At 42.2% G+C, this 18,348-nt stretch overlaps 1 protein-coding gene across 2 annotated transcripts; it reads right to left on the bottom strand.

Annotated features, from left to right (window-relative positions):
• Positions 1–2,189: 2,189 nt before the first annotated feature.
• Positions 2,190–17,182, bottom strand: TRIM38 (tripartite motif containing 38). 2 transcript variants are annotated; one of them, XM_045164671.1, is made up of 8 exons: positions 17,069–17,182; positions 16,757–16,792; positions 15,013–15,556; positions 11,863–11,958; positions 9,825–10,055; positions 8,819–8,841; positions 8,611–8,723; positions 2,190–2,862 (listed from the first exon to the last, which is right to left on the bottom strand). In XM_045164671.1, exons 3-8 carry the CDS (start codon positions 15,409–15,411, stop codon positions 2,342–2,344), a joined length of 1,383 nt encoding a protein of 460 aa, XP_045020606.1. In that variant the 5' UTR covers positions 15,412–15,556; positions 16,757–16,792; positions 17,069–17,182; the 3' UTR covers positions 2,190–2,341. The 2 variants fall into 2 exon arrangements, with proteins under 2 accessions (XP_045020606.1, XP_044794198.1); XM_044938263.2 differs by lacking the exon at positions 16,757–16,792 and having other exon boundaries at positions 17,069–17,159.
• Positions 17,183–18,348: the final 1,166 nt, after the last annotated feature.

Here is an 18,348-nt window from a genome sequence, read left to right as displayed (position 1 = left end):
AGCAATGGTTGCTGTCTCTGAAAAATTATTTTTTTTAATATTTATTTATTTGGCTGTGCCAGGTCTTAATTGTGGCACATGGGATCTTCGTTGTGGCATGTGGAATCTTTAGTTGCAGCATTCTTCATTGTCGCATATGGGATCTGGTTCCCTAACCAGGGATCGATTCTGGGTTCCCTGAATGGTAAGCATGGAGTCTTAGCCACTGGACCACAGGGAAGTCCCGTGTCACTGAAACATTGAGCTGAGACCTGGAGATAGGAGAAGGTGGTAACTAGGATGCAGGGTGTTGGAATAGGGAGGCTGTATCACAAAAGGTAGAAAAGGCAGTCTCAAGTGCATTACTGACCTTTTTTCCCACTTTGAGCACTTGCTTCCATTTCTTGGATGTCCATGGAGTCTCAGAATTGTTTGTCTGAAGCTCATTTGGTGAAGCTTTATCCACCCACACCATTCCCTCTTCAGTTGAAGTTTTCCTCCTGGGATGTTAATTCCCTAATACTTCCTATCTGCCAAGCTGGTGATGGAAATGAGCTCACCCAGCTTCAGAAAAGGCAGATATGGAAAAGACTACTCTGATCCTAGAACGTATGCTCAAAGGCTCTTGGGCCAGAATGACCTTGGCATTATCTAGGACCAAAGATAAGGCTACTGTAAATGAAAGGTGAGAAGTGGAGGAGCAGACTATTGATCCAGGAAGGCGAGGTCTGTGGGCCAGAATATGCCCTCTTGGCCACTGTGAGGAATTTGAACTTTACCTGAGAACAGACACTGCATCATCTGGACTATTTATGTTTCTCTGCTTCTCTCAGTTGCTATCCTGTAACTCCTGCTCTTTCCTGTGGCTCTGGTCTTCTGCTGCAGCACCACATACACTTCATGTACCTAACACCTCATGCAATCACAGGGCATGGGGTATCAAAAAGGTATGAGGAAGGGGTACCAGAGGACATCTCTTCTTTTGTTTCTTGGCTAAATATGTACCAGATGCTGCCCACAGATTCTGCCTGCTATGAGAGGGTTTTCCAGACTGACGTGAGACATTGGGTTGGGTGGGTGTGGGAGTCACATTCCCTATAACTCTCTGATGAATCTTGCTCAGAATTCTAACACGGTGGAGCTAAGCTGCCCAAGTTCATTACTGCCTTATCAAGGTGGACAAGGAGGAAGGTGGCTTTGGACAAGTTCTGGCTAATCACATTAAAGCAGAAGGTTGTAAGGTAGGTAGTAAAAGATAGCTCTTGAATGCATGCCCTTTGCTCTAGTTCTGTGTCTCTCTTTCCATCTTAAAACTTGGAATGCAGGTGTGATGGCTGGAGCTTTAGAAACTGCCTTGGATCCTAGGGATAGTGCGAGGGTTGCTGGAAGGCTTGGCAATTTCATGGAGTTGCCATACCAGCCCTAGACTAGATTTCCTGTACTTCCACATCTGGACTGCTTCTTCATGAGAGAGAGAACTTGTTTCAGTCACTGTCCATGTGGGTTTTCTATTCTCTAGAACTTAACTGAAACTTCGGGGACACAGTGAGTTGCTGTCTTTAGAAAAAATGCAACCATAAAACCATCTGCTCTTTGTTTTGCTTTTTTCCCTAAATATTAATCGGAATTCTGTAACTTTCTGAATTACATTTTTATGTATTAGTCTGTTTAGCTTTTCTTTCCCCTTCTTGAGTCAGTTAGGTCATTTAGTTTCTTTTGAAAAAGGCATTTAATTAAGATTTTCAATTTTATTTGCACATAATTCTTCAAATTGCTCTCAAAATTATTACTCTAGTATGTGCTTTTTCATGTTTCTATTTTTTTATGTATTCTCCTTTTTATTAGAGCAGCCAATGGTTTATCTAATATATATCATTCTTAACCTGAAAGGACTAGTAGGACTTATTTTTCTTTCTATAACTTGCCAACATCAAAATCAACTTCTAATTTTATCTTTATTATCCTTAGTTTCCAAATACTTATTTTGTTAATTAAATTTATTTACTTGAATGTTTATTTTATCATCATTTTTTCTTGTTTAGCAATGTAAGTGTTTAAGGATATAGAATTTTCTCTGAAAAAAAGCACTTTAGAAATCAAAGCTCTGAACCCATTGAAGAGGGATGGAGAGGACAAAGCAGAATCATTGCTGTTATCTTGCTTTCCCCCAGTTCAGTGTGACCCTTTGGGGTATTTTTACAGTCATTATAGCCATTTATTCAATGCAAATTTATTAACTATGCATTAAAAGCCCAGCACTGTTCTAGGTACAAGGAAACAGCAGACCACATTTCTGTCCTCATGAGATTTAGATTATACTCTGTATACTAGTTAAACCAAGGAGGAGACTTTGGTCTGTCCCTTATTCATCTGGGGGAGGCAGGAACAAAGGAGAATACAGATAGACCTGGAAATAGGGCCGGAGAGTGTCAGAGAAGGAGGCCTTTGGGAAGGTGAAGATGTGAGAGCCAGTGGTCATATTGTAAAAGGACACAACTCCAGCCTCAAAGTCCAGAAAAATCCCCACAACCAGGGGCTTCTCTGTCAGATGAATGGAAGTTAGGGGAGAGGTAAGTGCTACATAGCCTTCTTTGCACCGTCTGATGGCCCAGAATCCAGACTGAGGTGTCTGCGGCATGACAGTGTCCCTCTGAACATTTTCCATACAGACTCCTAAATCCCACCCAGTTCCTTCTCCCACATCTACTTCAAAGTAATGTTTCCCTGAAGTGAAGCCTTCACAGCCCAGGATACAGGGCAAGGCACTAAATCTCCTAGAAGAATTATCAAGGTTTTCCTGAAGGCATCCACGAATCACTTGTCTCCGATCCTCAGACAGAATTAGTTCATAATGAGCTGTTTCTGGATCCAGAGTCACACTGACTGCAAACAAAAATAAGGATAAGGACATGATTTTTGTAGCTGAGAGCACAGTTTATTTTAAATAATATCAGTCTATGTTCAGATCCAAGCATTGTTTCTTACTAGCTGTCATGAGCTTAGGCAGTTCATTCTCTAAGCCTCAGTTTTGTTAAATATAAAGCAGAAATCATCATATCTGTCACCAAGATAAGTGCCCAATAAGTGGTAGTAATAATAATGATAACATCATCATCTTCTTCAACATCATCACCATCTTAGTCACTCAGAGAAGCCAAGGGGCAGGACTAACCATAGTTAACATGATTAACTGTCCTCTCCAAAGTCCTTCCTCTCTCTTGGAGGACTTCTAGGAATCATGGAATATTGAAGCATAAATGAGCCCTTCCTCATCTCTACTTAATTACCATTTATACTGAGGATCAGAGAAGGAAAATGATACAACTGATGTCATAGCTTGTTATTGGAAATCCCAGAATTTTACCCAGGCTTCAGGACATACACCTCAGCTCTTCTTTCTTGTTTCAGGTAATATCCTATAGGGATTATACAGAGTAATATACCTGACTAGAGTCAAGTAGGACAGAAAAAGGTGCGATAAACTAAATTGTGATACTGACCAGCAGTGTAATTTTAAAAATGAAAAGTGGTAGTGGGGTGTTGCAGCAAGAGAGTTAAGAAACTACTGTGTTACTGGGTTAAACACTGATCAGTTGGATTGTGGTAATAAGGGAAATCGAGTATTAGGAAATACACCCTGTGCTGGATGTCCTCCCTTTGCTCCCCCAGCTCACTCTCTACCTTTCTCCAGCCTGCTCCATGTCCAGGAAGGGTAACCCCTCTGGACACCTCAATGAGGCTCCCTTCCCTCTGACTACTGTTTGGTTAAGCCAATGGGAAGGACTAGAGGAGACTGTAGGGCAAAAGAAGCTGAATTAGAAGTATTTAGTACCCCAAGTCCCTCCCCACTGGCTGTGATTTGGAGGGTCTGTGTTTGGTCACACTCTCCTTTAGCTACAGCTCCCTCCATCTGCTACTGAAACCCTGGGAAGGTGATGACTTCCAACCTATTCCTAGCTTTGGGTTGCTTCACTGTTTCTTGTTAGCACTAAAATCCTCATCTTTGTAAATATCCCTTTATTAACTCTGTTCAGTGAGTCTTTATTATGAGCCAGACTCACAAAGTTTGGGGCTTCAATTAATATTCCTGGGATGATCCAGGAAAAACCAAGCTGAGAAAATCAAATTTTTACAGGTTAGTAATATCACCTGAAAGATGGTTGACGACTGAGCTCTTTGGAAATCAGTCACAGACCTTGGTAGTGGTTGTTACTGTTATTTGTCATTGATAATTGAGGGGGAACTGAATACGGGTTCATTATCCTTATCGGAAACCCCTGGGACCAAATGGGTTTTGAAGTTCAGAATATTTTTGATGTTATAAAGGCAAGAAATACAAATGCTCTAATTAGACCCCTGGAAGGGTCTAAGGTGGGCTTCCCTCATAGCTCAGTTGGTAAAGAATCCGCCTGCACTGCAGGAGACTCAGGTTCGGTTCCTGGGTTGGAAAGATCCCCTGGAGAAGGGATAGGCTACCCACTCCAGTATTCTTGGGCTTTCCTGTGGCTCAGCTGGTAAAGAATCCTTCTGCAATGCAGGAGACCTTGGTTTGATCCCCAGGTTGGGAAGATCCTCTGGAGAAGGGAAAGGCTACCCACTCCAGTATTCTGGCTTGAAGAATTCCATGGACTGTATAGTCTACAGGGTCTCCAGAGTCAAACACGACTGAGTCACCTTCACTTTCACTTTTCAGAGTCTAAGGCAGTGTCTTGTAATCTAATGCATTAATATATCTGCAGTAAAATAGAAATTCAAACTAAGCAGGATAAATAAGTTTAAATTGTCCCATTTCAGTTCAGTTCAGGTTTCGTCATGATGTCACTCAGACACAAAGGTAGCCTTCCATGATTCTGCCTCTTAGTGTTCATCTTTTCAGTTCAGTTCAGTTGCTCAGTCGTGTCCAACTCTTTTCAACCCCATGGACTGCAGCATGCCAGGCTTCCTTGTCCATTGCCAACTCCTGGAGTTTACTCAAACTCATGTCCATTGAGTCGGTGATGCTATCCAACTATCTCATCCTCTGTCATCTCCTTCTCCTCCTGCCTTCAATTTTTCCCAGCATCAGGATCTTTTCCAAGGAGTCAGTTCTTTGCATCAGGTGGCCAAAGTATTGGAGTTTCAGCTTCAGCATCTGTCCTTCCAATGAATATTTAGGACTAATTTCCTTTAGGATAGACTGGTTGGATCTCCTTGCAGTCCAAGGGACTCTCGAGAATATTCTCCAACACCACAGTTTAAAAACATCAATTCTTCAGTGCTCAGCTTTCTTTATTGTCGAACTCTCACATCCATAAATGACTACTGGAAAAACCATAGCTTTGACTAGATGGACCTTTGTTGGCAAAGTAATGTCTCTGCTTTTTAATATGCTGTCTAGGTTGGTCATAACTTTTCTTCCAAGGAGCAAGTGTCTTTCAATTTCATGGCTGCAGTCACCATCTGCGGTGATTTTGGAGCCCAAAAAAATAAAGTCCAACACTGTTTCCACTGTTTCCCCATCTATTTCCCATGAAGTGATGGGACCAGATGCCATGATCTTAGTTTTCTGAATGTTGAGTTTTAAGCCAACTTTTTCACTCTCATCTTTCACTTTCATCAAGAGGCTCCTTAGTTCTTCGCTTTCTGCCATAAGGGTTGTGTTATCTGCATATCTGAGGTTATTGATATTTCTCCCAGCAATCTTGATTCCAGCTTGTGCTTCATCCAGTCCAGCATTTCTCATGATGTACTCTGCATATAAGTTAAATAAACAGGGTGACAATATAGAGCCTTGAAGTACCCCTTTCCCGATTTGGAACCAGTCTGTTGTTCCATGTCCAGTTCTAACTGTTCTTCTTGACATGCATACAGATTTCTCAGGAGGCAGGTAACATGGTCTAGTATTCCCATCTCTAATTTCCCACAGTTTGTTGTGACCCACACAAAGTCTTTGGCATAGTCAATAAAGCAGAAGTAGATAGAAGTAGAAGTAGTTTTTCTGGAACTCTCTTGCTTTTTTGATGATCCAGTGGATGTTGGCAATTTGATCTCTTGTTCCTCTGCCTTTGCTAAATCCAGCTTGAATATATGGAAGTTCACAGTTCATGTATTGTTGAAGCCTGGCTTGGAGAATTTTGAGCATTATTTTGCTAGCGTGTGAGATGAGTGCAGTTGTGCAATAGTTTGAACATTCTTTGGCATTGCCTTTCTTTGGACTTAGAATGAAAACTGACCTTTTCTGGTCCTGTGGCCACTGCTGAGTTTTCCAAATTTGCTGGCATATTGAGTGCAGCACTTTCACAGTATCATCTTTTAGGATTTGAAATAGCTCAACTGGAATTGCATCACCTCCACTAGCTTTGTTCATAGTGATGCTTCCTAAGGCCCACTTGACTTCACATTCTAGGATGTCTGGCTCTAGGTCAGTGATCACACCATCTTGATTATATGGGTCATGAAGATCTTTTTTTATATAGTTCTTCTCTGTATTCTTGCCACCTCCTCTTAATATCTTCTGCTTCTGTTAGGTCCATACCATGTCTGTCCTTTATTGTGCCCATCTTTGCATGAAATGTTCCCTTGGTATTTCTAGTTTTCTTGAAGAGTCTCTAGTCTGTTGTTTTCCTCTATTTGCTTGCACTGATCACCGAGGAAGGCTTTCTTATCTCTCCTTGCTATTCTTTGGAACTCTGCATTCAGATGGGTATATTTTTCCTATTCTCCTTTGCCTTTCGCTTCTCTTCTTTTCGCAGCTATTTGTAAGGCCTCCTGAGACAACCATTTTGCCTTTTTGCCTTTCTTTTTTCTTGGGGATGGTCTTGATTACTGCCTCCTGTACCATGTCATGAAATTCCATCCATAGTTCTTCAGGCACTCTGTCTATCAGATCTAGTCCCTTGACTCTATTTGTTACTTCCACTGTATAATCATTAGGGATTTGATTTAGGTCATAGCTGAATTGTCTAGTGGTTTTCCCTACTTTCTTCAATTTAAGTCTGAATTTGGCAATAAGGAATTCATGATCTGAGCCACAGCCAGCTCCCGGTCTTATTTTTGCTGACTGTATAGAGCTTCTCCATCTTTGGCTGCAAAGAATATAATCAATCTGATTTCTATATTCATCCATGTGTAGAGTCTTCTCTTGTGTTGTTGGAAGAGGGTATTTGCTATGACCAGTGCATTCTCTTGGCAGAACTCTATTAGCCTTTGCCCTGCTTCATTCTGTACTCCAAGGCCAAATTTGCCTGTTACTCCAGGTATTTCTTGACGTCCTACTCCTGCATTCCAATCCCCCATAATGAAAAGGACATCTTTTTTGGGTTTTAGTTCTAGAAGGTCTTGTAGGTCTTCATAAAACCATTCAACTTCAGTTTCTTCAGCATTACTGGTAGGGGCATAGATTTGTATTACTGTGATATGGAATGGTTTGCCTTGGAAACGAACAGAGATCATTCTGTTGTTTTTGAGATTGCATCCAAGTACTGCATTTCAGACTCTTTTGTTAATTATGATGGTTACTCTATTTCTTCTAAGGGATTCTTGCCCACAGTAGTAGATATAAGGGTCATCTGAGTTAAATTCACCCATTCCAGTCCATTTTAGTTTGCTGATTCCTAAAATGTCAATATTCACTCTTGCCATCTCCTATTTGACCACTTCCAATTTGCCTTGATTCATGGACCTAACATTCCAGGTTCCTATGCCATATTGCTTTTTACAGCATCAGACTTTACTTCCATCACCAGTCACATCCACAGCTGGGTATTGTTTTTGCTTTGACTCCATCTCTTCATTCTTTCTGGAGTTTTTTCTCCACTGATGTCAGTAGCATATTGGGCACCTACTGACCTGGGGAGTTCATCTTTCAGTGTCCTACCTTTTTGCCTTTTCATAGTGTCCATGAGGTTCTCAAGGCAAGAATACTGAAGTGGTTTGCCATTCTCTTCTCCAGTGGACCACGTTTTGTCAGAACTCTCCACCATGACCCGTCCATCTTGGGTGGCCCTATATGACATGGCTCATAGTTTCATTACCCTCATTAGTGTTCATACTCTTATGGAATTCCTTCCCTTTGATTGTGGGCAGGACCTGTGAATTGCTTCCAACCAGTAGACTATGGCAATAATGATGAGATGTGACTATATTTCACTCTATAAGCCTCTCTCTTTCTGGCAGACTTGCTCTCTGTCTCTCTCTAGCTCACTTTGAAGAAATAATTGGCCAAGGTGGGAGGCCCAAGTGCAAGCAGCTGAAGGGTGGCTTCTAGAATCCAAGGCAGCCTCCAGCCAGCAGTCAGCAACAAGCCAGGGCCCTAAGTGCCAAACCCAAAAGAAATAAATTCTGCCAACAACCTGAGTGAGCCTATAAGAGGATTCTTTCCCAGTCTAGCTTCTAGATAAGAACACAGCCAGGCCAATACCTTAGCTGCAGCCTTGTGAGACCCTAAGCAAAGGACCCAACTGGGTCTGGACAGATAATCAGTATCCCATGTCCCTGTCTAAGCACTGGAGAAAACTAACAAGGGAGAGTGACAGCTACACTTAAGATACCTGAATAACCTCTCTGGCTGTGAGCCTGCCTGGGGACAGGTGATGAACTTTGTTACCACTTAAGGTCCCGTCTATCTGTAGCATTTAGGGCTTCCTCACATACCTTGATGTCTCCTTAACATTTTCTTTACATCAAAGTAAAGCTCAGAAACATTGCACACAGTATGAAGGTCCAAAGAGACGGCCTCTGGTTGTTCTAGCTTCACAGCCCAACTCCTAGAATAAGCAGAAACCAAGACTTCTTCAGTGTAAATTCCATTTAGCTCTGTATACCCATACCTCTTTCCCTCCTGAAGTCATATAGGACTCACCTGCTCAAAGTATCTTGCACATCCTATGAAGAAACAAAGACAAAAGATAAGTGTGGGAACATCAATATTTCATGGGACTTGGCATGTGAGACTGTTCTCTCTAAATACTCCTTCCAAAGAAGTAAAAAGACTAATCCTGGCCTTAGATATTGATGAATACCTAGAGACAATGATTTCCATCCTGGACCCATGGGATAGTCAGCATATCAGGGTGTTTATCTGTTACCTTCCTTGCTGAGCTCTGTGGGGAGTGGCAGTGTCTGCAATCACGTCTCCCTGTGATGTGGAAGAAGGCCAGGACCTTTGTCCCATGCTCCCTCTGGAAAGACTTGCTTTCAGTGACCTCATTTCCTTCAGAGTGAGCCCATATTAGAGACACTTATTGCAAAGGTCCAAAGTGGTGAACCCAGGCTTAAGCCCTGAGACTGGGCTACTATGGTGGTAGCAGCAGGTATCATAGGGTGGTGGGGCATCGAACTATATTCTCATCCTTACAGTGTGACCCCTAGTTGTGTTAGTAAGAACAGGAAAAAACAGCTACAGTCATAGTTTAGTTTATTGTAATGGGCTGGATCCAAAAGAGCTCTGGAGGGCTCTACAAGCAAATCAAGGAAAAAGTTATCACTCATTTTGACTGCCCCACTTTGTCACCCATCAGTCATCTGAAAGGGTATTCCAGAACACACTTTCACAGTCAGAGTTTTGTAAACATGGTACAGAAACAAATGGTAGCCAAAGTTGTCCCATGCTTCCATTTAGCCAAGGAACCCACCATAGCCATATTATTTCTAATTCACCTAAAGCCACTCTATAGACTGGTGGGGGCCACCTTGCAAACATTGATGTGTATCTAAAAGGAACATTAAATTTAAATTCCCTACACTAATGTGCCATTTTTGAGTGAAACAGGCAAGCCTCACCAAGCTTCCCATGGTTCCTCACCATTCTCCTGCTGAAAGGTCAAGAACAAATACCTTCCCTCCTTTCTCCAAGTGCATGGTCTTACCTGAAGCAATTTCTGGGCTGAGCCCTGACATTTATTCTCTAGTTCCAGGATGTGGCTCTGGAGTTCATGGTTCTTCTGTTCAAGATTGGCCTCATTGTCCCTCAGTCTCCTCAGAGTTTGCTCTTTTTCTTTCTCCAGTTTCCATAGATAAGACTTCTCTTCCTCGTGAAGGAACCTCTGGAGAGTCTTAAAGTCCGACTGGATTTTTTGTTTCTGAACCTCTATCTTCTCCTTGAGTCAGGAAAAGTGGAAACAAACCAAATGCCCATTGATGGATGAACTGATATGCAATATATAGATACAGTGGAATACTATTCAGTCTTAAAAAGGAATGGCATTCTGATACATGCTACAATATGGATGAATCTTAAAGACATTATACTAAGTGAAGTAAACCAGAAAAAAAGAGCAAATATTTTATTATTCCAGTTATATGAGGTACCTAAAATTGTCAAGTTCATAGAGACAGAAAGTAGAGTAGTGGTTACCAGGAGTTGGGAGGAAGAAGGAATGGAACTGTACACATACAAATAGTTAAACAGTACACTTTGTTATGTATATTTTAACACATATACACACAAAAGTAAGCTTGCTCAGCTACCATAAGATTATTTTCCCATGACTCATTCAAGCTGGAAAATTGTCCCATTGTAAAGTCATGCCTGGAAGGCAGATATTCAGATGCGGGAGAGGTTATCACAATTCTCTAGAGTCACCCTATTTCCTTATTCAACCAACATGCAAAAGAGATGGGCAGGAGTGATAACTAATTTAATCAAGGGACTAGAACCAAGGTCAAAAATTTTATCAGTTAAAAGGATAAAAATGAGTTTTTATTTGAGATGTAAGACGGTAGCTCTGAGTCTGAAAGGATTTCTTGAAACAAAAGCTTATAGTGAACATCACCAAGGCCGGACTTTAAGGCACCCAAGCTAACAGGAGAGTCCATTATTCTCAGCAGCGGGAGGTCTGGGTAGCAGACTTTTGTCATAGTTAACTATGAAATAGTCATCCAGCAACCCTGGTCCATGTACTCAACCTTATATGTAAGAGCGACAGAAACCACATGATACAGCTTGTCAGACTCAGCTTTCATTTGGTGAGAGAAGAATTGCAATCTCCATGGATGATTTCTCAATTCATACAGTGTTTCGATGGCTGTGATGTTGTGGTTGAAGGGTCATTGATGGGGTTTCTGTGTATATATTAGTTGTAATCAAGATCCTCCCCACTGTCTAAGATCCCAGAAATGAGAGAGGTAAGAGTGTCCTCTGAGAGCTTAAGTTTAACAACCATACCTAAAAGATTGGAGCAGAGAGGTTGGAAGGTTGGAAGAGACCTCTGAAAGAGGCAAAATGTCTCACTGGCCTGTGGGATTTGTCTGCAAGTTGATGAATAACATAAATATTCTGTAAAGAAATGCATCTCTGATTGGGGGAGGCTGGTCAGCCATGAAAATAGTCTTATAGACCTGAGAGTCTGTAGTAATAAGTGTATAGGTTCTTGGAGCACTTGGATCTTATAATCCAAGTAGATTTCCTTCATCAGCTTCATGAGCTTCAGTAATATGAATCTCAACCTGGAGTGATTGTGTTTTCTTAGCAGTCACAAAGGTTGATTTCTGAACTTGTAAGGCTGAGAGCCACAACCTGTACTGCGGTACATGTGCCCTGTACTGCAGTACGTATGCCACAGCAATAAGGTTAATAAGGCCTTCAAATCAGGAAGGTACTTGGAGATATTAAGAACCGAAATTCAGTGATGAATGACTCTAGGTAAATGGGCATACCAGTTCTGCTTCTCCTGACTGAGGTTTCAGAATCCTAGCCAACTACTACTTAAAGGTTGAAGGGGTTGGAGATAAATTCTCATAGATTTTAGACAACAAGGGGCATAAAAACAGCAGTTTCTTCTTTGGATTTTGTCTGTTTGGTCTGGTTTAGTGACAATAAGCTTTCACTATGCTTTGCCCATTCACCCCCTATATCTAAGCTCTAGGATGGAAAATAGCCTGAGATGAATAAGCCCAAACTCTTACATTCCATTTGGTTATTTGCTCTGCCGTGAACACCTTCAGGTTCATACATTCCTCTTCCAGTTGCCTCAGTTTTGTCACAGCTTGCTGGAGCTTTTCCTGAAGGAAAAATTGAATGAATAAAGTCTATTCAACAATTCATTAGCCACCTAAGGGGCAGCCCAGCCCTCCAAGACTATTAGAATAAAACTGAATATGCATTGAGTCCTCACACTTTGCCAGGAAGCATGCTAAGGACTGTGTTTTGCTGTTGTTGTTCAGTCACTAAGTCGTGTCCCACTCTTTGCGACCCCGTGGACTGTAGGCTGCCAGGCTCCTCTGGAAATCCAAGGGATTTCCCAGGCGATATTACTGGAGTTGGTTACCATTTCCCAAAGATCGAACTGCATCTCCTGCATTAGCAGGCGGATTCTTTACCACTGAGCCATCAGGGAAGCCCAAGGGTTGTATATACAGTAACATATTTGATTCCCTTGGCAACCCTGAGCAGTTAGTAGGATTTTTAACATCATTTCTGTGCTGCAGAAACAGGCTTAGAGTGGGGATAAATAACTTGCCCAAAGTGCTGTAACTGGTGGGTGGTTGGACTGTGATTCCAGTTCATCTGCTGACCCAGAGTCTGAGTTATATCCACCACCACTAACAGTCTTGCCAGGGAAATGCTGCACATAAAACAAGATAAAAATCACCTAAAAATATTTTATTTAATAATGTACTGACCCAAACAGAACCAATGCCAAAGTGTTTGGCATACAGGGAACTTTGTATGTATTATGGTGAGTCAAGAAGGAAAGATTAGGCTGCCAGCCAAAGTTATTAGAAACAGTTAATGGAGGAGGGTGGCTCTGAGGCCTTTTGAAAAATGGTATCATGAAACCATTTTCAAGTGACTTAGTATCCATATCAAGCTTTTAGGTTATTTTTCAAAACAGTGTCTCACATTTTCATGGAAAGAAAGTTTAAGCTAAATCAAATTGCTAGCTGTGATCAATACTAAAAGAATCGGCTCCTGTCCTAAACCCAGTAAGTATACTCATTAATTCTTACATGCTGTCAAGAAAGGGCTCTGCAAAACTTGTTAGCAAGTCAGTATTGCAGTTGCTATGTGCCAAATGCTATTCTAAGCTTTACATGTATTATGTCCTTAAGCCTTATAACAAACTCCTGAGCATGTATATTGGGGAGGAAGGGAACTACTCTTATCCCCATTCACAGTTAGGGAAACCAGGGCATGAAGACATTAAATAACTTGCTCAAAGCCACCCATCTAATAAGTAGCTGAACTAAGATTTCAAACTAAGCAGTCTAACTCTCTAGGCTTAGAATCATCACCCCATGGTGCTTCTTTTACTACTTGGTGGGAAAATAATTCCAATGGGAATATCCCCATTACAGCAATTAACTGCTCCATGGAGTTTAAGGAAGAGCTGCCATGTGCTGTGGAGAAGGCAATGGCACCCCACTCCAGTACTCTTGCCTGGCAAATCCTATGGACGGAGGAGCCTGGTAGGCTGCAGTCCATGGGGTCGCTAAGAGTCGGACACGACTGAGCGACTTCAATTTCACTCTTCTCTTTCATGCATTGGAGAAGGAAATGGCAACCCACTCCAGTGTTCTTGCCTGGAGAATCCCAGGGACGGCAGAGCCTGGTGGGCTGCAGTCCATGGGGTCGCACATAGTCGGTCACAACTGAAGTGACTTAGCAGCAGCAGCAGCCATGTGCTAAGTGGTGGTCAGTATTGGCATACACTGATGGAGGGCTCAGAACCTTAATAGAAGATCACCTCCAATTCATGGAAGGGGGGCACAAGGAGCTCACAATGGGGACAACAATTTTCTCAAATCTAGGCAGGACAGAGAAGGAATAGGCAGCAAGGCTATGCCCACTAGGTTCCATGATTGCAAAGGTCAGTCTTCCTTTACATGATTTAAAAAAAAAATGGTTTTGTCTTTTTATTGGAATATAATTGCTTTACAATGTTGTCAGTTTCTGCTGTACAAAATCATGAATCAGCGATTTGTGTACATATATATCCCCTCCTTCTTGAGCATCCCTCCCACCGCCACCTCCCCCCCCCCCCACCCCCCATTCCACCTGTCTAGGTCGTCATCATAGAGCACAGAGCTGAGCTTCCTGTGCTATACAGCACCTTCTTGCTAGCTTTCTGTTTTACACATTAGTACTGTATTTTGAGTGAGTATATGCTTTGAGTGAGAAACTCAGGAGTTGCTCGAAACCTCACTCTCTGCTTTATCCTTGATGACCAGTCACTTCCAAATTCTTCCACTCACACTCTTTCCTGAATCTGACTTAGAACTGATCTCTTCCCACTTCTCACAGGAATAATCTGAATTTTACTACTTAGTATTCCTTTCATTGTATCAGTACCAGAATGTTCTTTTCATTGTTAGCCTGATCCTTCACTCTGTAGATGAAAATCCCCCCATGGCCAGGACTACTCTGGGCTAGGATGCAAACCTGATTTTCATTCCCATAATGAAATCATCACTTGCCTCGCCTGCATACCCCCCGGCCTAGTCACAGCAAGTCAGGTATGCTCCCATGGCTGTGCCTTTGCACATGTGGTCCGCACATGTGGTCCCCTCTGTCTGGAATGTCCTCTCCCTTCTCCATATTTCTATTAATATATTTGGTTAATTTTTATGTATTCTTCAAGAGTGATTCTTGGGAAGACTGCTTAGTTACTACTCCGCACCCCTTAGTGCTCTGCTCCACCATCCAAATCAGGGGACTCCAGGCAGCCTTTTTGCTGATTTGTCTTTCCTATTAGACTGTAAGACATCTAAAAGGTGGTGTGTCTTTGACCCCTGTGTTTTCAGACTCTTTCCCATGGTCTTGCACATTGTTGTTTTTCAAATTACACACACGGTATGAAGCAATAAAATATGCAGGTGTGCACTGAAGCACATGGCATTCTAAAGCAGGGAGGAGTTCATCAGAGCCAGAAAGGATAGGGACAAAAGTGACCTTTGGGACTTGATTTAGTGAGGACCCATCATTCTACTTTTCAGATGAATGACAGGATATAGGATTTCAAGATCCTAATCTTGGGTTTCAGGCCAAATAATCTCAGGTCTCAGGGGGCAATATGAGGCCAAGTACTCGCCGAAGCCCTGTGGGCCACCGCTCACCTTGTAGCCTTGGCATGCTTCTTCCACCAGAGCTGTGGCATGCCCTTTGTGCTGTGCTCCACGATCACAAAGCCAGCAGATGAGCTGGCCCTCGTCTTCACAGAACAGGTGGAGCTTCTCTCCATGTTCCTTACATGACATTTCCTGGTCCATCTCCTTGATGACTTCGATGAGATTTCCCAGCTGCTTGTTGGGTCGGAGGCTCGCCATGGTAAATGGTGCTCGACACTGGGGACAGGAGAATGTCTTCAGCCCTGGTTTCATCTGGTTGAGGTTCTCAAGGAAGCTCACTATGCACACGTGGCAGTAGCTGTGTCCACAGCTGATGCTCACTGCGTTAGTCATCAGGTGCAGGCAGATGGAGCAGGTGGCTTCCTCCCTCATCTTCTTTGAGGCCATGGCTTTTCCTGTAAAGCTCCAATACTGAATCTAGACCCAGAGATGAAGTAATCAGAATTTTCCCACAGTGATGGAACTTTACGTCTCCTGAGTCTCTGTGCAATACACTGGTTGCCACTGGTTTCAACAGGTCATGGAGTCTTCTCTAGAGAGAGAAGAAATAGGTTGGAATTTAGACGCATTGAATGTAGCTGTGTTGTGGAATATGATCGTGACTATTACATGTGGCCACTTTAATTACAATTAAATAGAATTTAAAATTGTTTCTCACACCTCTTAGCCATATTTAAATTGCTTAATAGCTGCAGGTGATTGGTAGCTATATGAAAGCCCATATGAAAGCCCAGATAGAGAACATTCCATCATTGTGAAAAGTTTTCACTGAGAGAGGGAGAGAAACCAGGCTGACTTCCTCAACCAAAGCTGTAGCAAGAGAGAGAACTCAGTGAGGGACTGTTAAAGTCTTTCCCCCTCTAATGAACATCAAGAATAATTAGTACCAGAATTGTTTCTTTGTAACTGGTAGTAACACTTAGGTAAAGGGGTGGTCTATTAAGGATTTGATTGAGACAATCAAATTTGACTCTAATTAAACCCTCACTCCTACCCCACAAAGAACAAAAGACACCATAATAAAGTCCCTAGTGGAAACCTAACTGGATGATAATGAAAGTAAAAGACAACCAGAAGAACAAGTAAAGAAATCAAGTTCTTTTTCCCCCTCCCAGACCTGAGTAAAAGAGAATTGGAAAGAGAGCTGGGAAAAGAAGGGGAGTAGAACTCCTTGACAGCTAGGGAGGTGACTGTCTCTTCTCCAGGCAGGACTTGTCTCTCAGGAGAAGTTCAGAGTGACTGGAACACAGGGAGTTTGCAGAATCCAGGATAGGGGAAGGTGAGAAGCAGATAGGAAGGCAGGGCCTCACAACCGTAAACGCTTAACCCCTAGGGACCTGACAACCAATAGACAAAGGAGTCGACCCGCTCTCGCACAGCTTAGACTGCTTTGGGAACCTGGCCCAGTTCCCTGCTTCCCCATTCCTGGGAGTTTGTCAGGGAGGGCAGCAGAGGATGAAGAAGTTGAGAGTGGCCTTTCCTTTGAACTGACAGAGCCAGAATCAAAAGCAAGGATTCAACTAAAATTACTGGATAGGCTATGTCCCTCTAATAACCAGGACCAGTCTCTTGGATCCAAAGAGAATTTCTTCTGGAGATTTCTGTTCTTTGGCAGGTTATCTCCCCCAAGCGATACACTAGGCTTCTCTCTGCCACTGGTGCTGTGTTCCCAGGGGAGAAGGACCTCCCCTCCTTTGAGGCCCCAGGGTGCCTGTCCTGGACCTTCACTCACCTCACATTCTGTATCTTCAGAGATTCAACATGGAGTCTGGTGAAAAAGAAAGCAGACCGGGTGTGAGAGCCATGAAGCAAAGACCTGGCTATTTTCAGAGATCCAGCAACTGTTATCAGGAAACAACATGCCCCTGACTCTCCCATACCGCCGCCCATCAACCAACACACACACACACACACACACACACACACACACACACGCACGCACGCGCGAGCACAGCCTCTCACGCACCCAGTCTCCCCCATCCCCTCCTCCAACACACGTCTCCTATCCCTCTGTGGAGAAAACATGAGAAAACATGGGTCTGACCTTTTCCAGTCCCTTCTCCACACAGCAGACAGTCACATATTCGCGGCTAGTTCCCTCCGTAGCTGCTGGTTCCGAGGTCTGGGTGAGGAAGTTAACTACAAACAAAAGTGAAACTACTTCAGAAGGCGGGGCCCTGTAAGATCCAGGGAGGAAACTGGTGAAATGGCCCGTATCTTTGGCACTCAGCTTGTACTGAACGGGAGGGGAGATGGTAGGAAAAATATTTTTCTTTTACAGCAATAAAAAGAAAGAACAACTTAATAATTTTGTTTTGATAACCCAAGTGATGTGAAATTTCACCCCAAATATGTATTAAAATTGGCTTCTGGTGACAACTTACCAGGGTCTATTTCTCTCTCTCTTTTCCTTTTCTTTTCGCCCTCCTCAGCACCAGAGTTCTCAGAGCTCTTTCAGTTTCCAGGAGGTGAGATGGGTTTACGTCTAGTTCACCTTTATCACCCTTTGGGATCTCAATTTTATTGGTGGTAGTGGAGGTGTCTTCTTTTAGACATATCACCTTTGCAGGATCTGGGCTTTGATTTTAGACTATCTTTATTTTCTAATGTAAACAGTTTAAACTATAAATTTCCCTCTAGGCACTGTTTAGTTGCCTCTCACAAAGTTATATATGCCTTATTTTCATTATTCTATAGTTCAAATATATTATAATTTTTATTATGATTTTTACATGGTAGATTAATTTAGAAGTATGTTGCTTAATTTCCATAAATTGGGGGCTTATGTGATCTTGGTTCCCTGACCAGGGTTGGAACCCAGGCCCTGGCAGTGAAAGCCCTGGAATCCTAACTGCTGGACTGCCAGAGAATTTCCAAGACAACATATGCTATCTGATTTAAATTCCTCTAACTTTATTGACTTGTATAGTGACCCAGAATATGTCTATCATTATGACTATAACCATATGTACTTGAAAAGAATGTGAATGCAGATATTCAGTATAATGTTCTTTAAATACCAATTTGTTCAAGGTGATAGATAGGGTTTTTCAGTCTTCTGTGACTTTTTAGATATTTTATCTAGTTTTTATATCACTAATGAAAGAAAGATATTAAAATCTCCAACTGGGATTAAAGAATTGCTTATTTTTTTCCTTTATGTCTTTCCATTTTTGCATCATGTATTTTGAAGGCTTGTCAGTAAGCTCATACATATTTATAATTATGTTTTCTTGATGAAAAAAGGATCCTTTTATCAATACAGAATGGTACTCTTTATCTCTGGAAATGCTCTCTGTCTTAAACTCTATTTTTTATTAATAT

This window comes from Bubalus bubalis, chromosome 2 (assembly GCF_019923935.1).
Source record: "Bubalus bubalis isolate 160015118507 breed Murrah chromosome 2, NDDB_SH_1, whole genome shotgun sequence".
Classification (NCBI taxonomy): domain Eukaryota; kingdom Metazoa; phylum Chordata; class Mammalia; order Artiodactyla; family Bovidae; genus Bubalus; species Bubalus bubalis.
The sequence above is the reverse complement of the archived record's forward strand: the minus strand, read 5'-3'. Positions and strand labels throughout refer to the sequence as shown.

Excerpts from the sequence above, each read along its gene's own strand:
- TRIM38 (XM_045164671.1), bottom strand. The coding sequence starts at position 15,411 with ATGGCCTCAAAGAAGATGAGGGAGGAAGCCACCTGCTCCATCTGCCTG. Across the intron at positions 8,724-8,818 it reads GTGCAAGATACTTTGAGCAG|GAGTTGGGCTGTGAAGCTAG; the intron begins GTGAGTCCTATA and ends TGCTTATTCTAG. Across the intron at positions 2,863-8,610 it reads AATGTTAAGGAGACATCAAG|TCAGTGTGACTCTGGATCCA; the intron begins GTATGTGAGGAA and ends TTTTGTTTGCAG.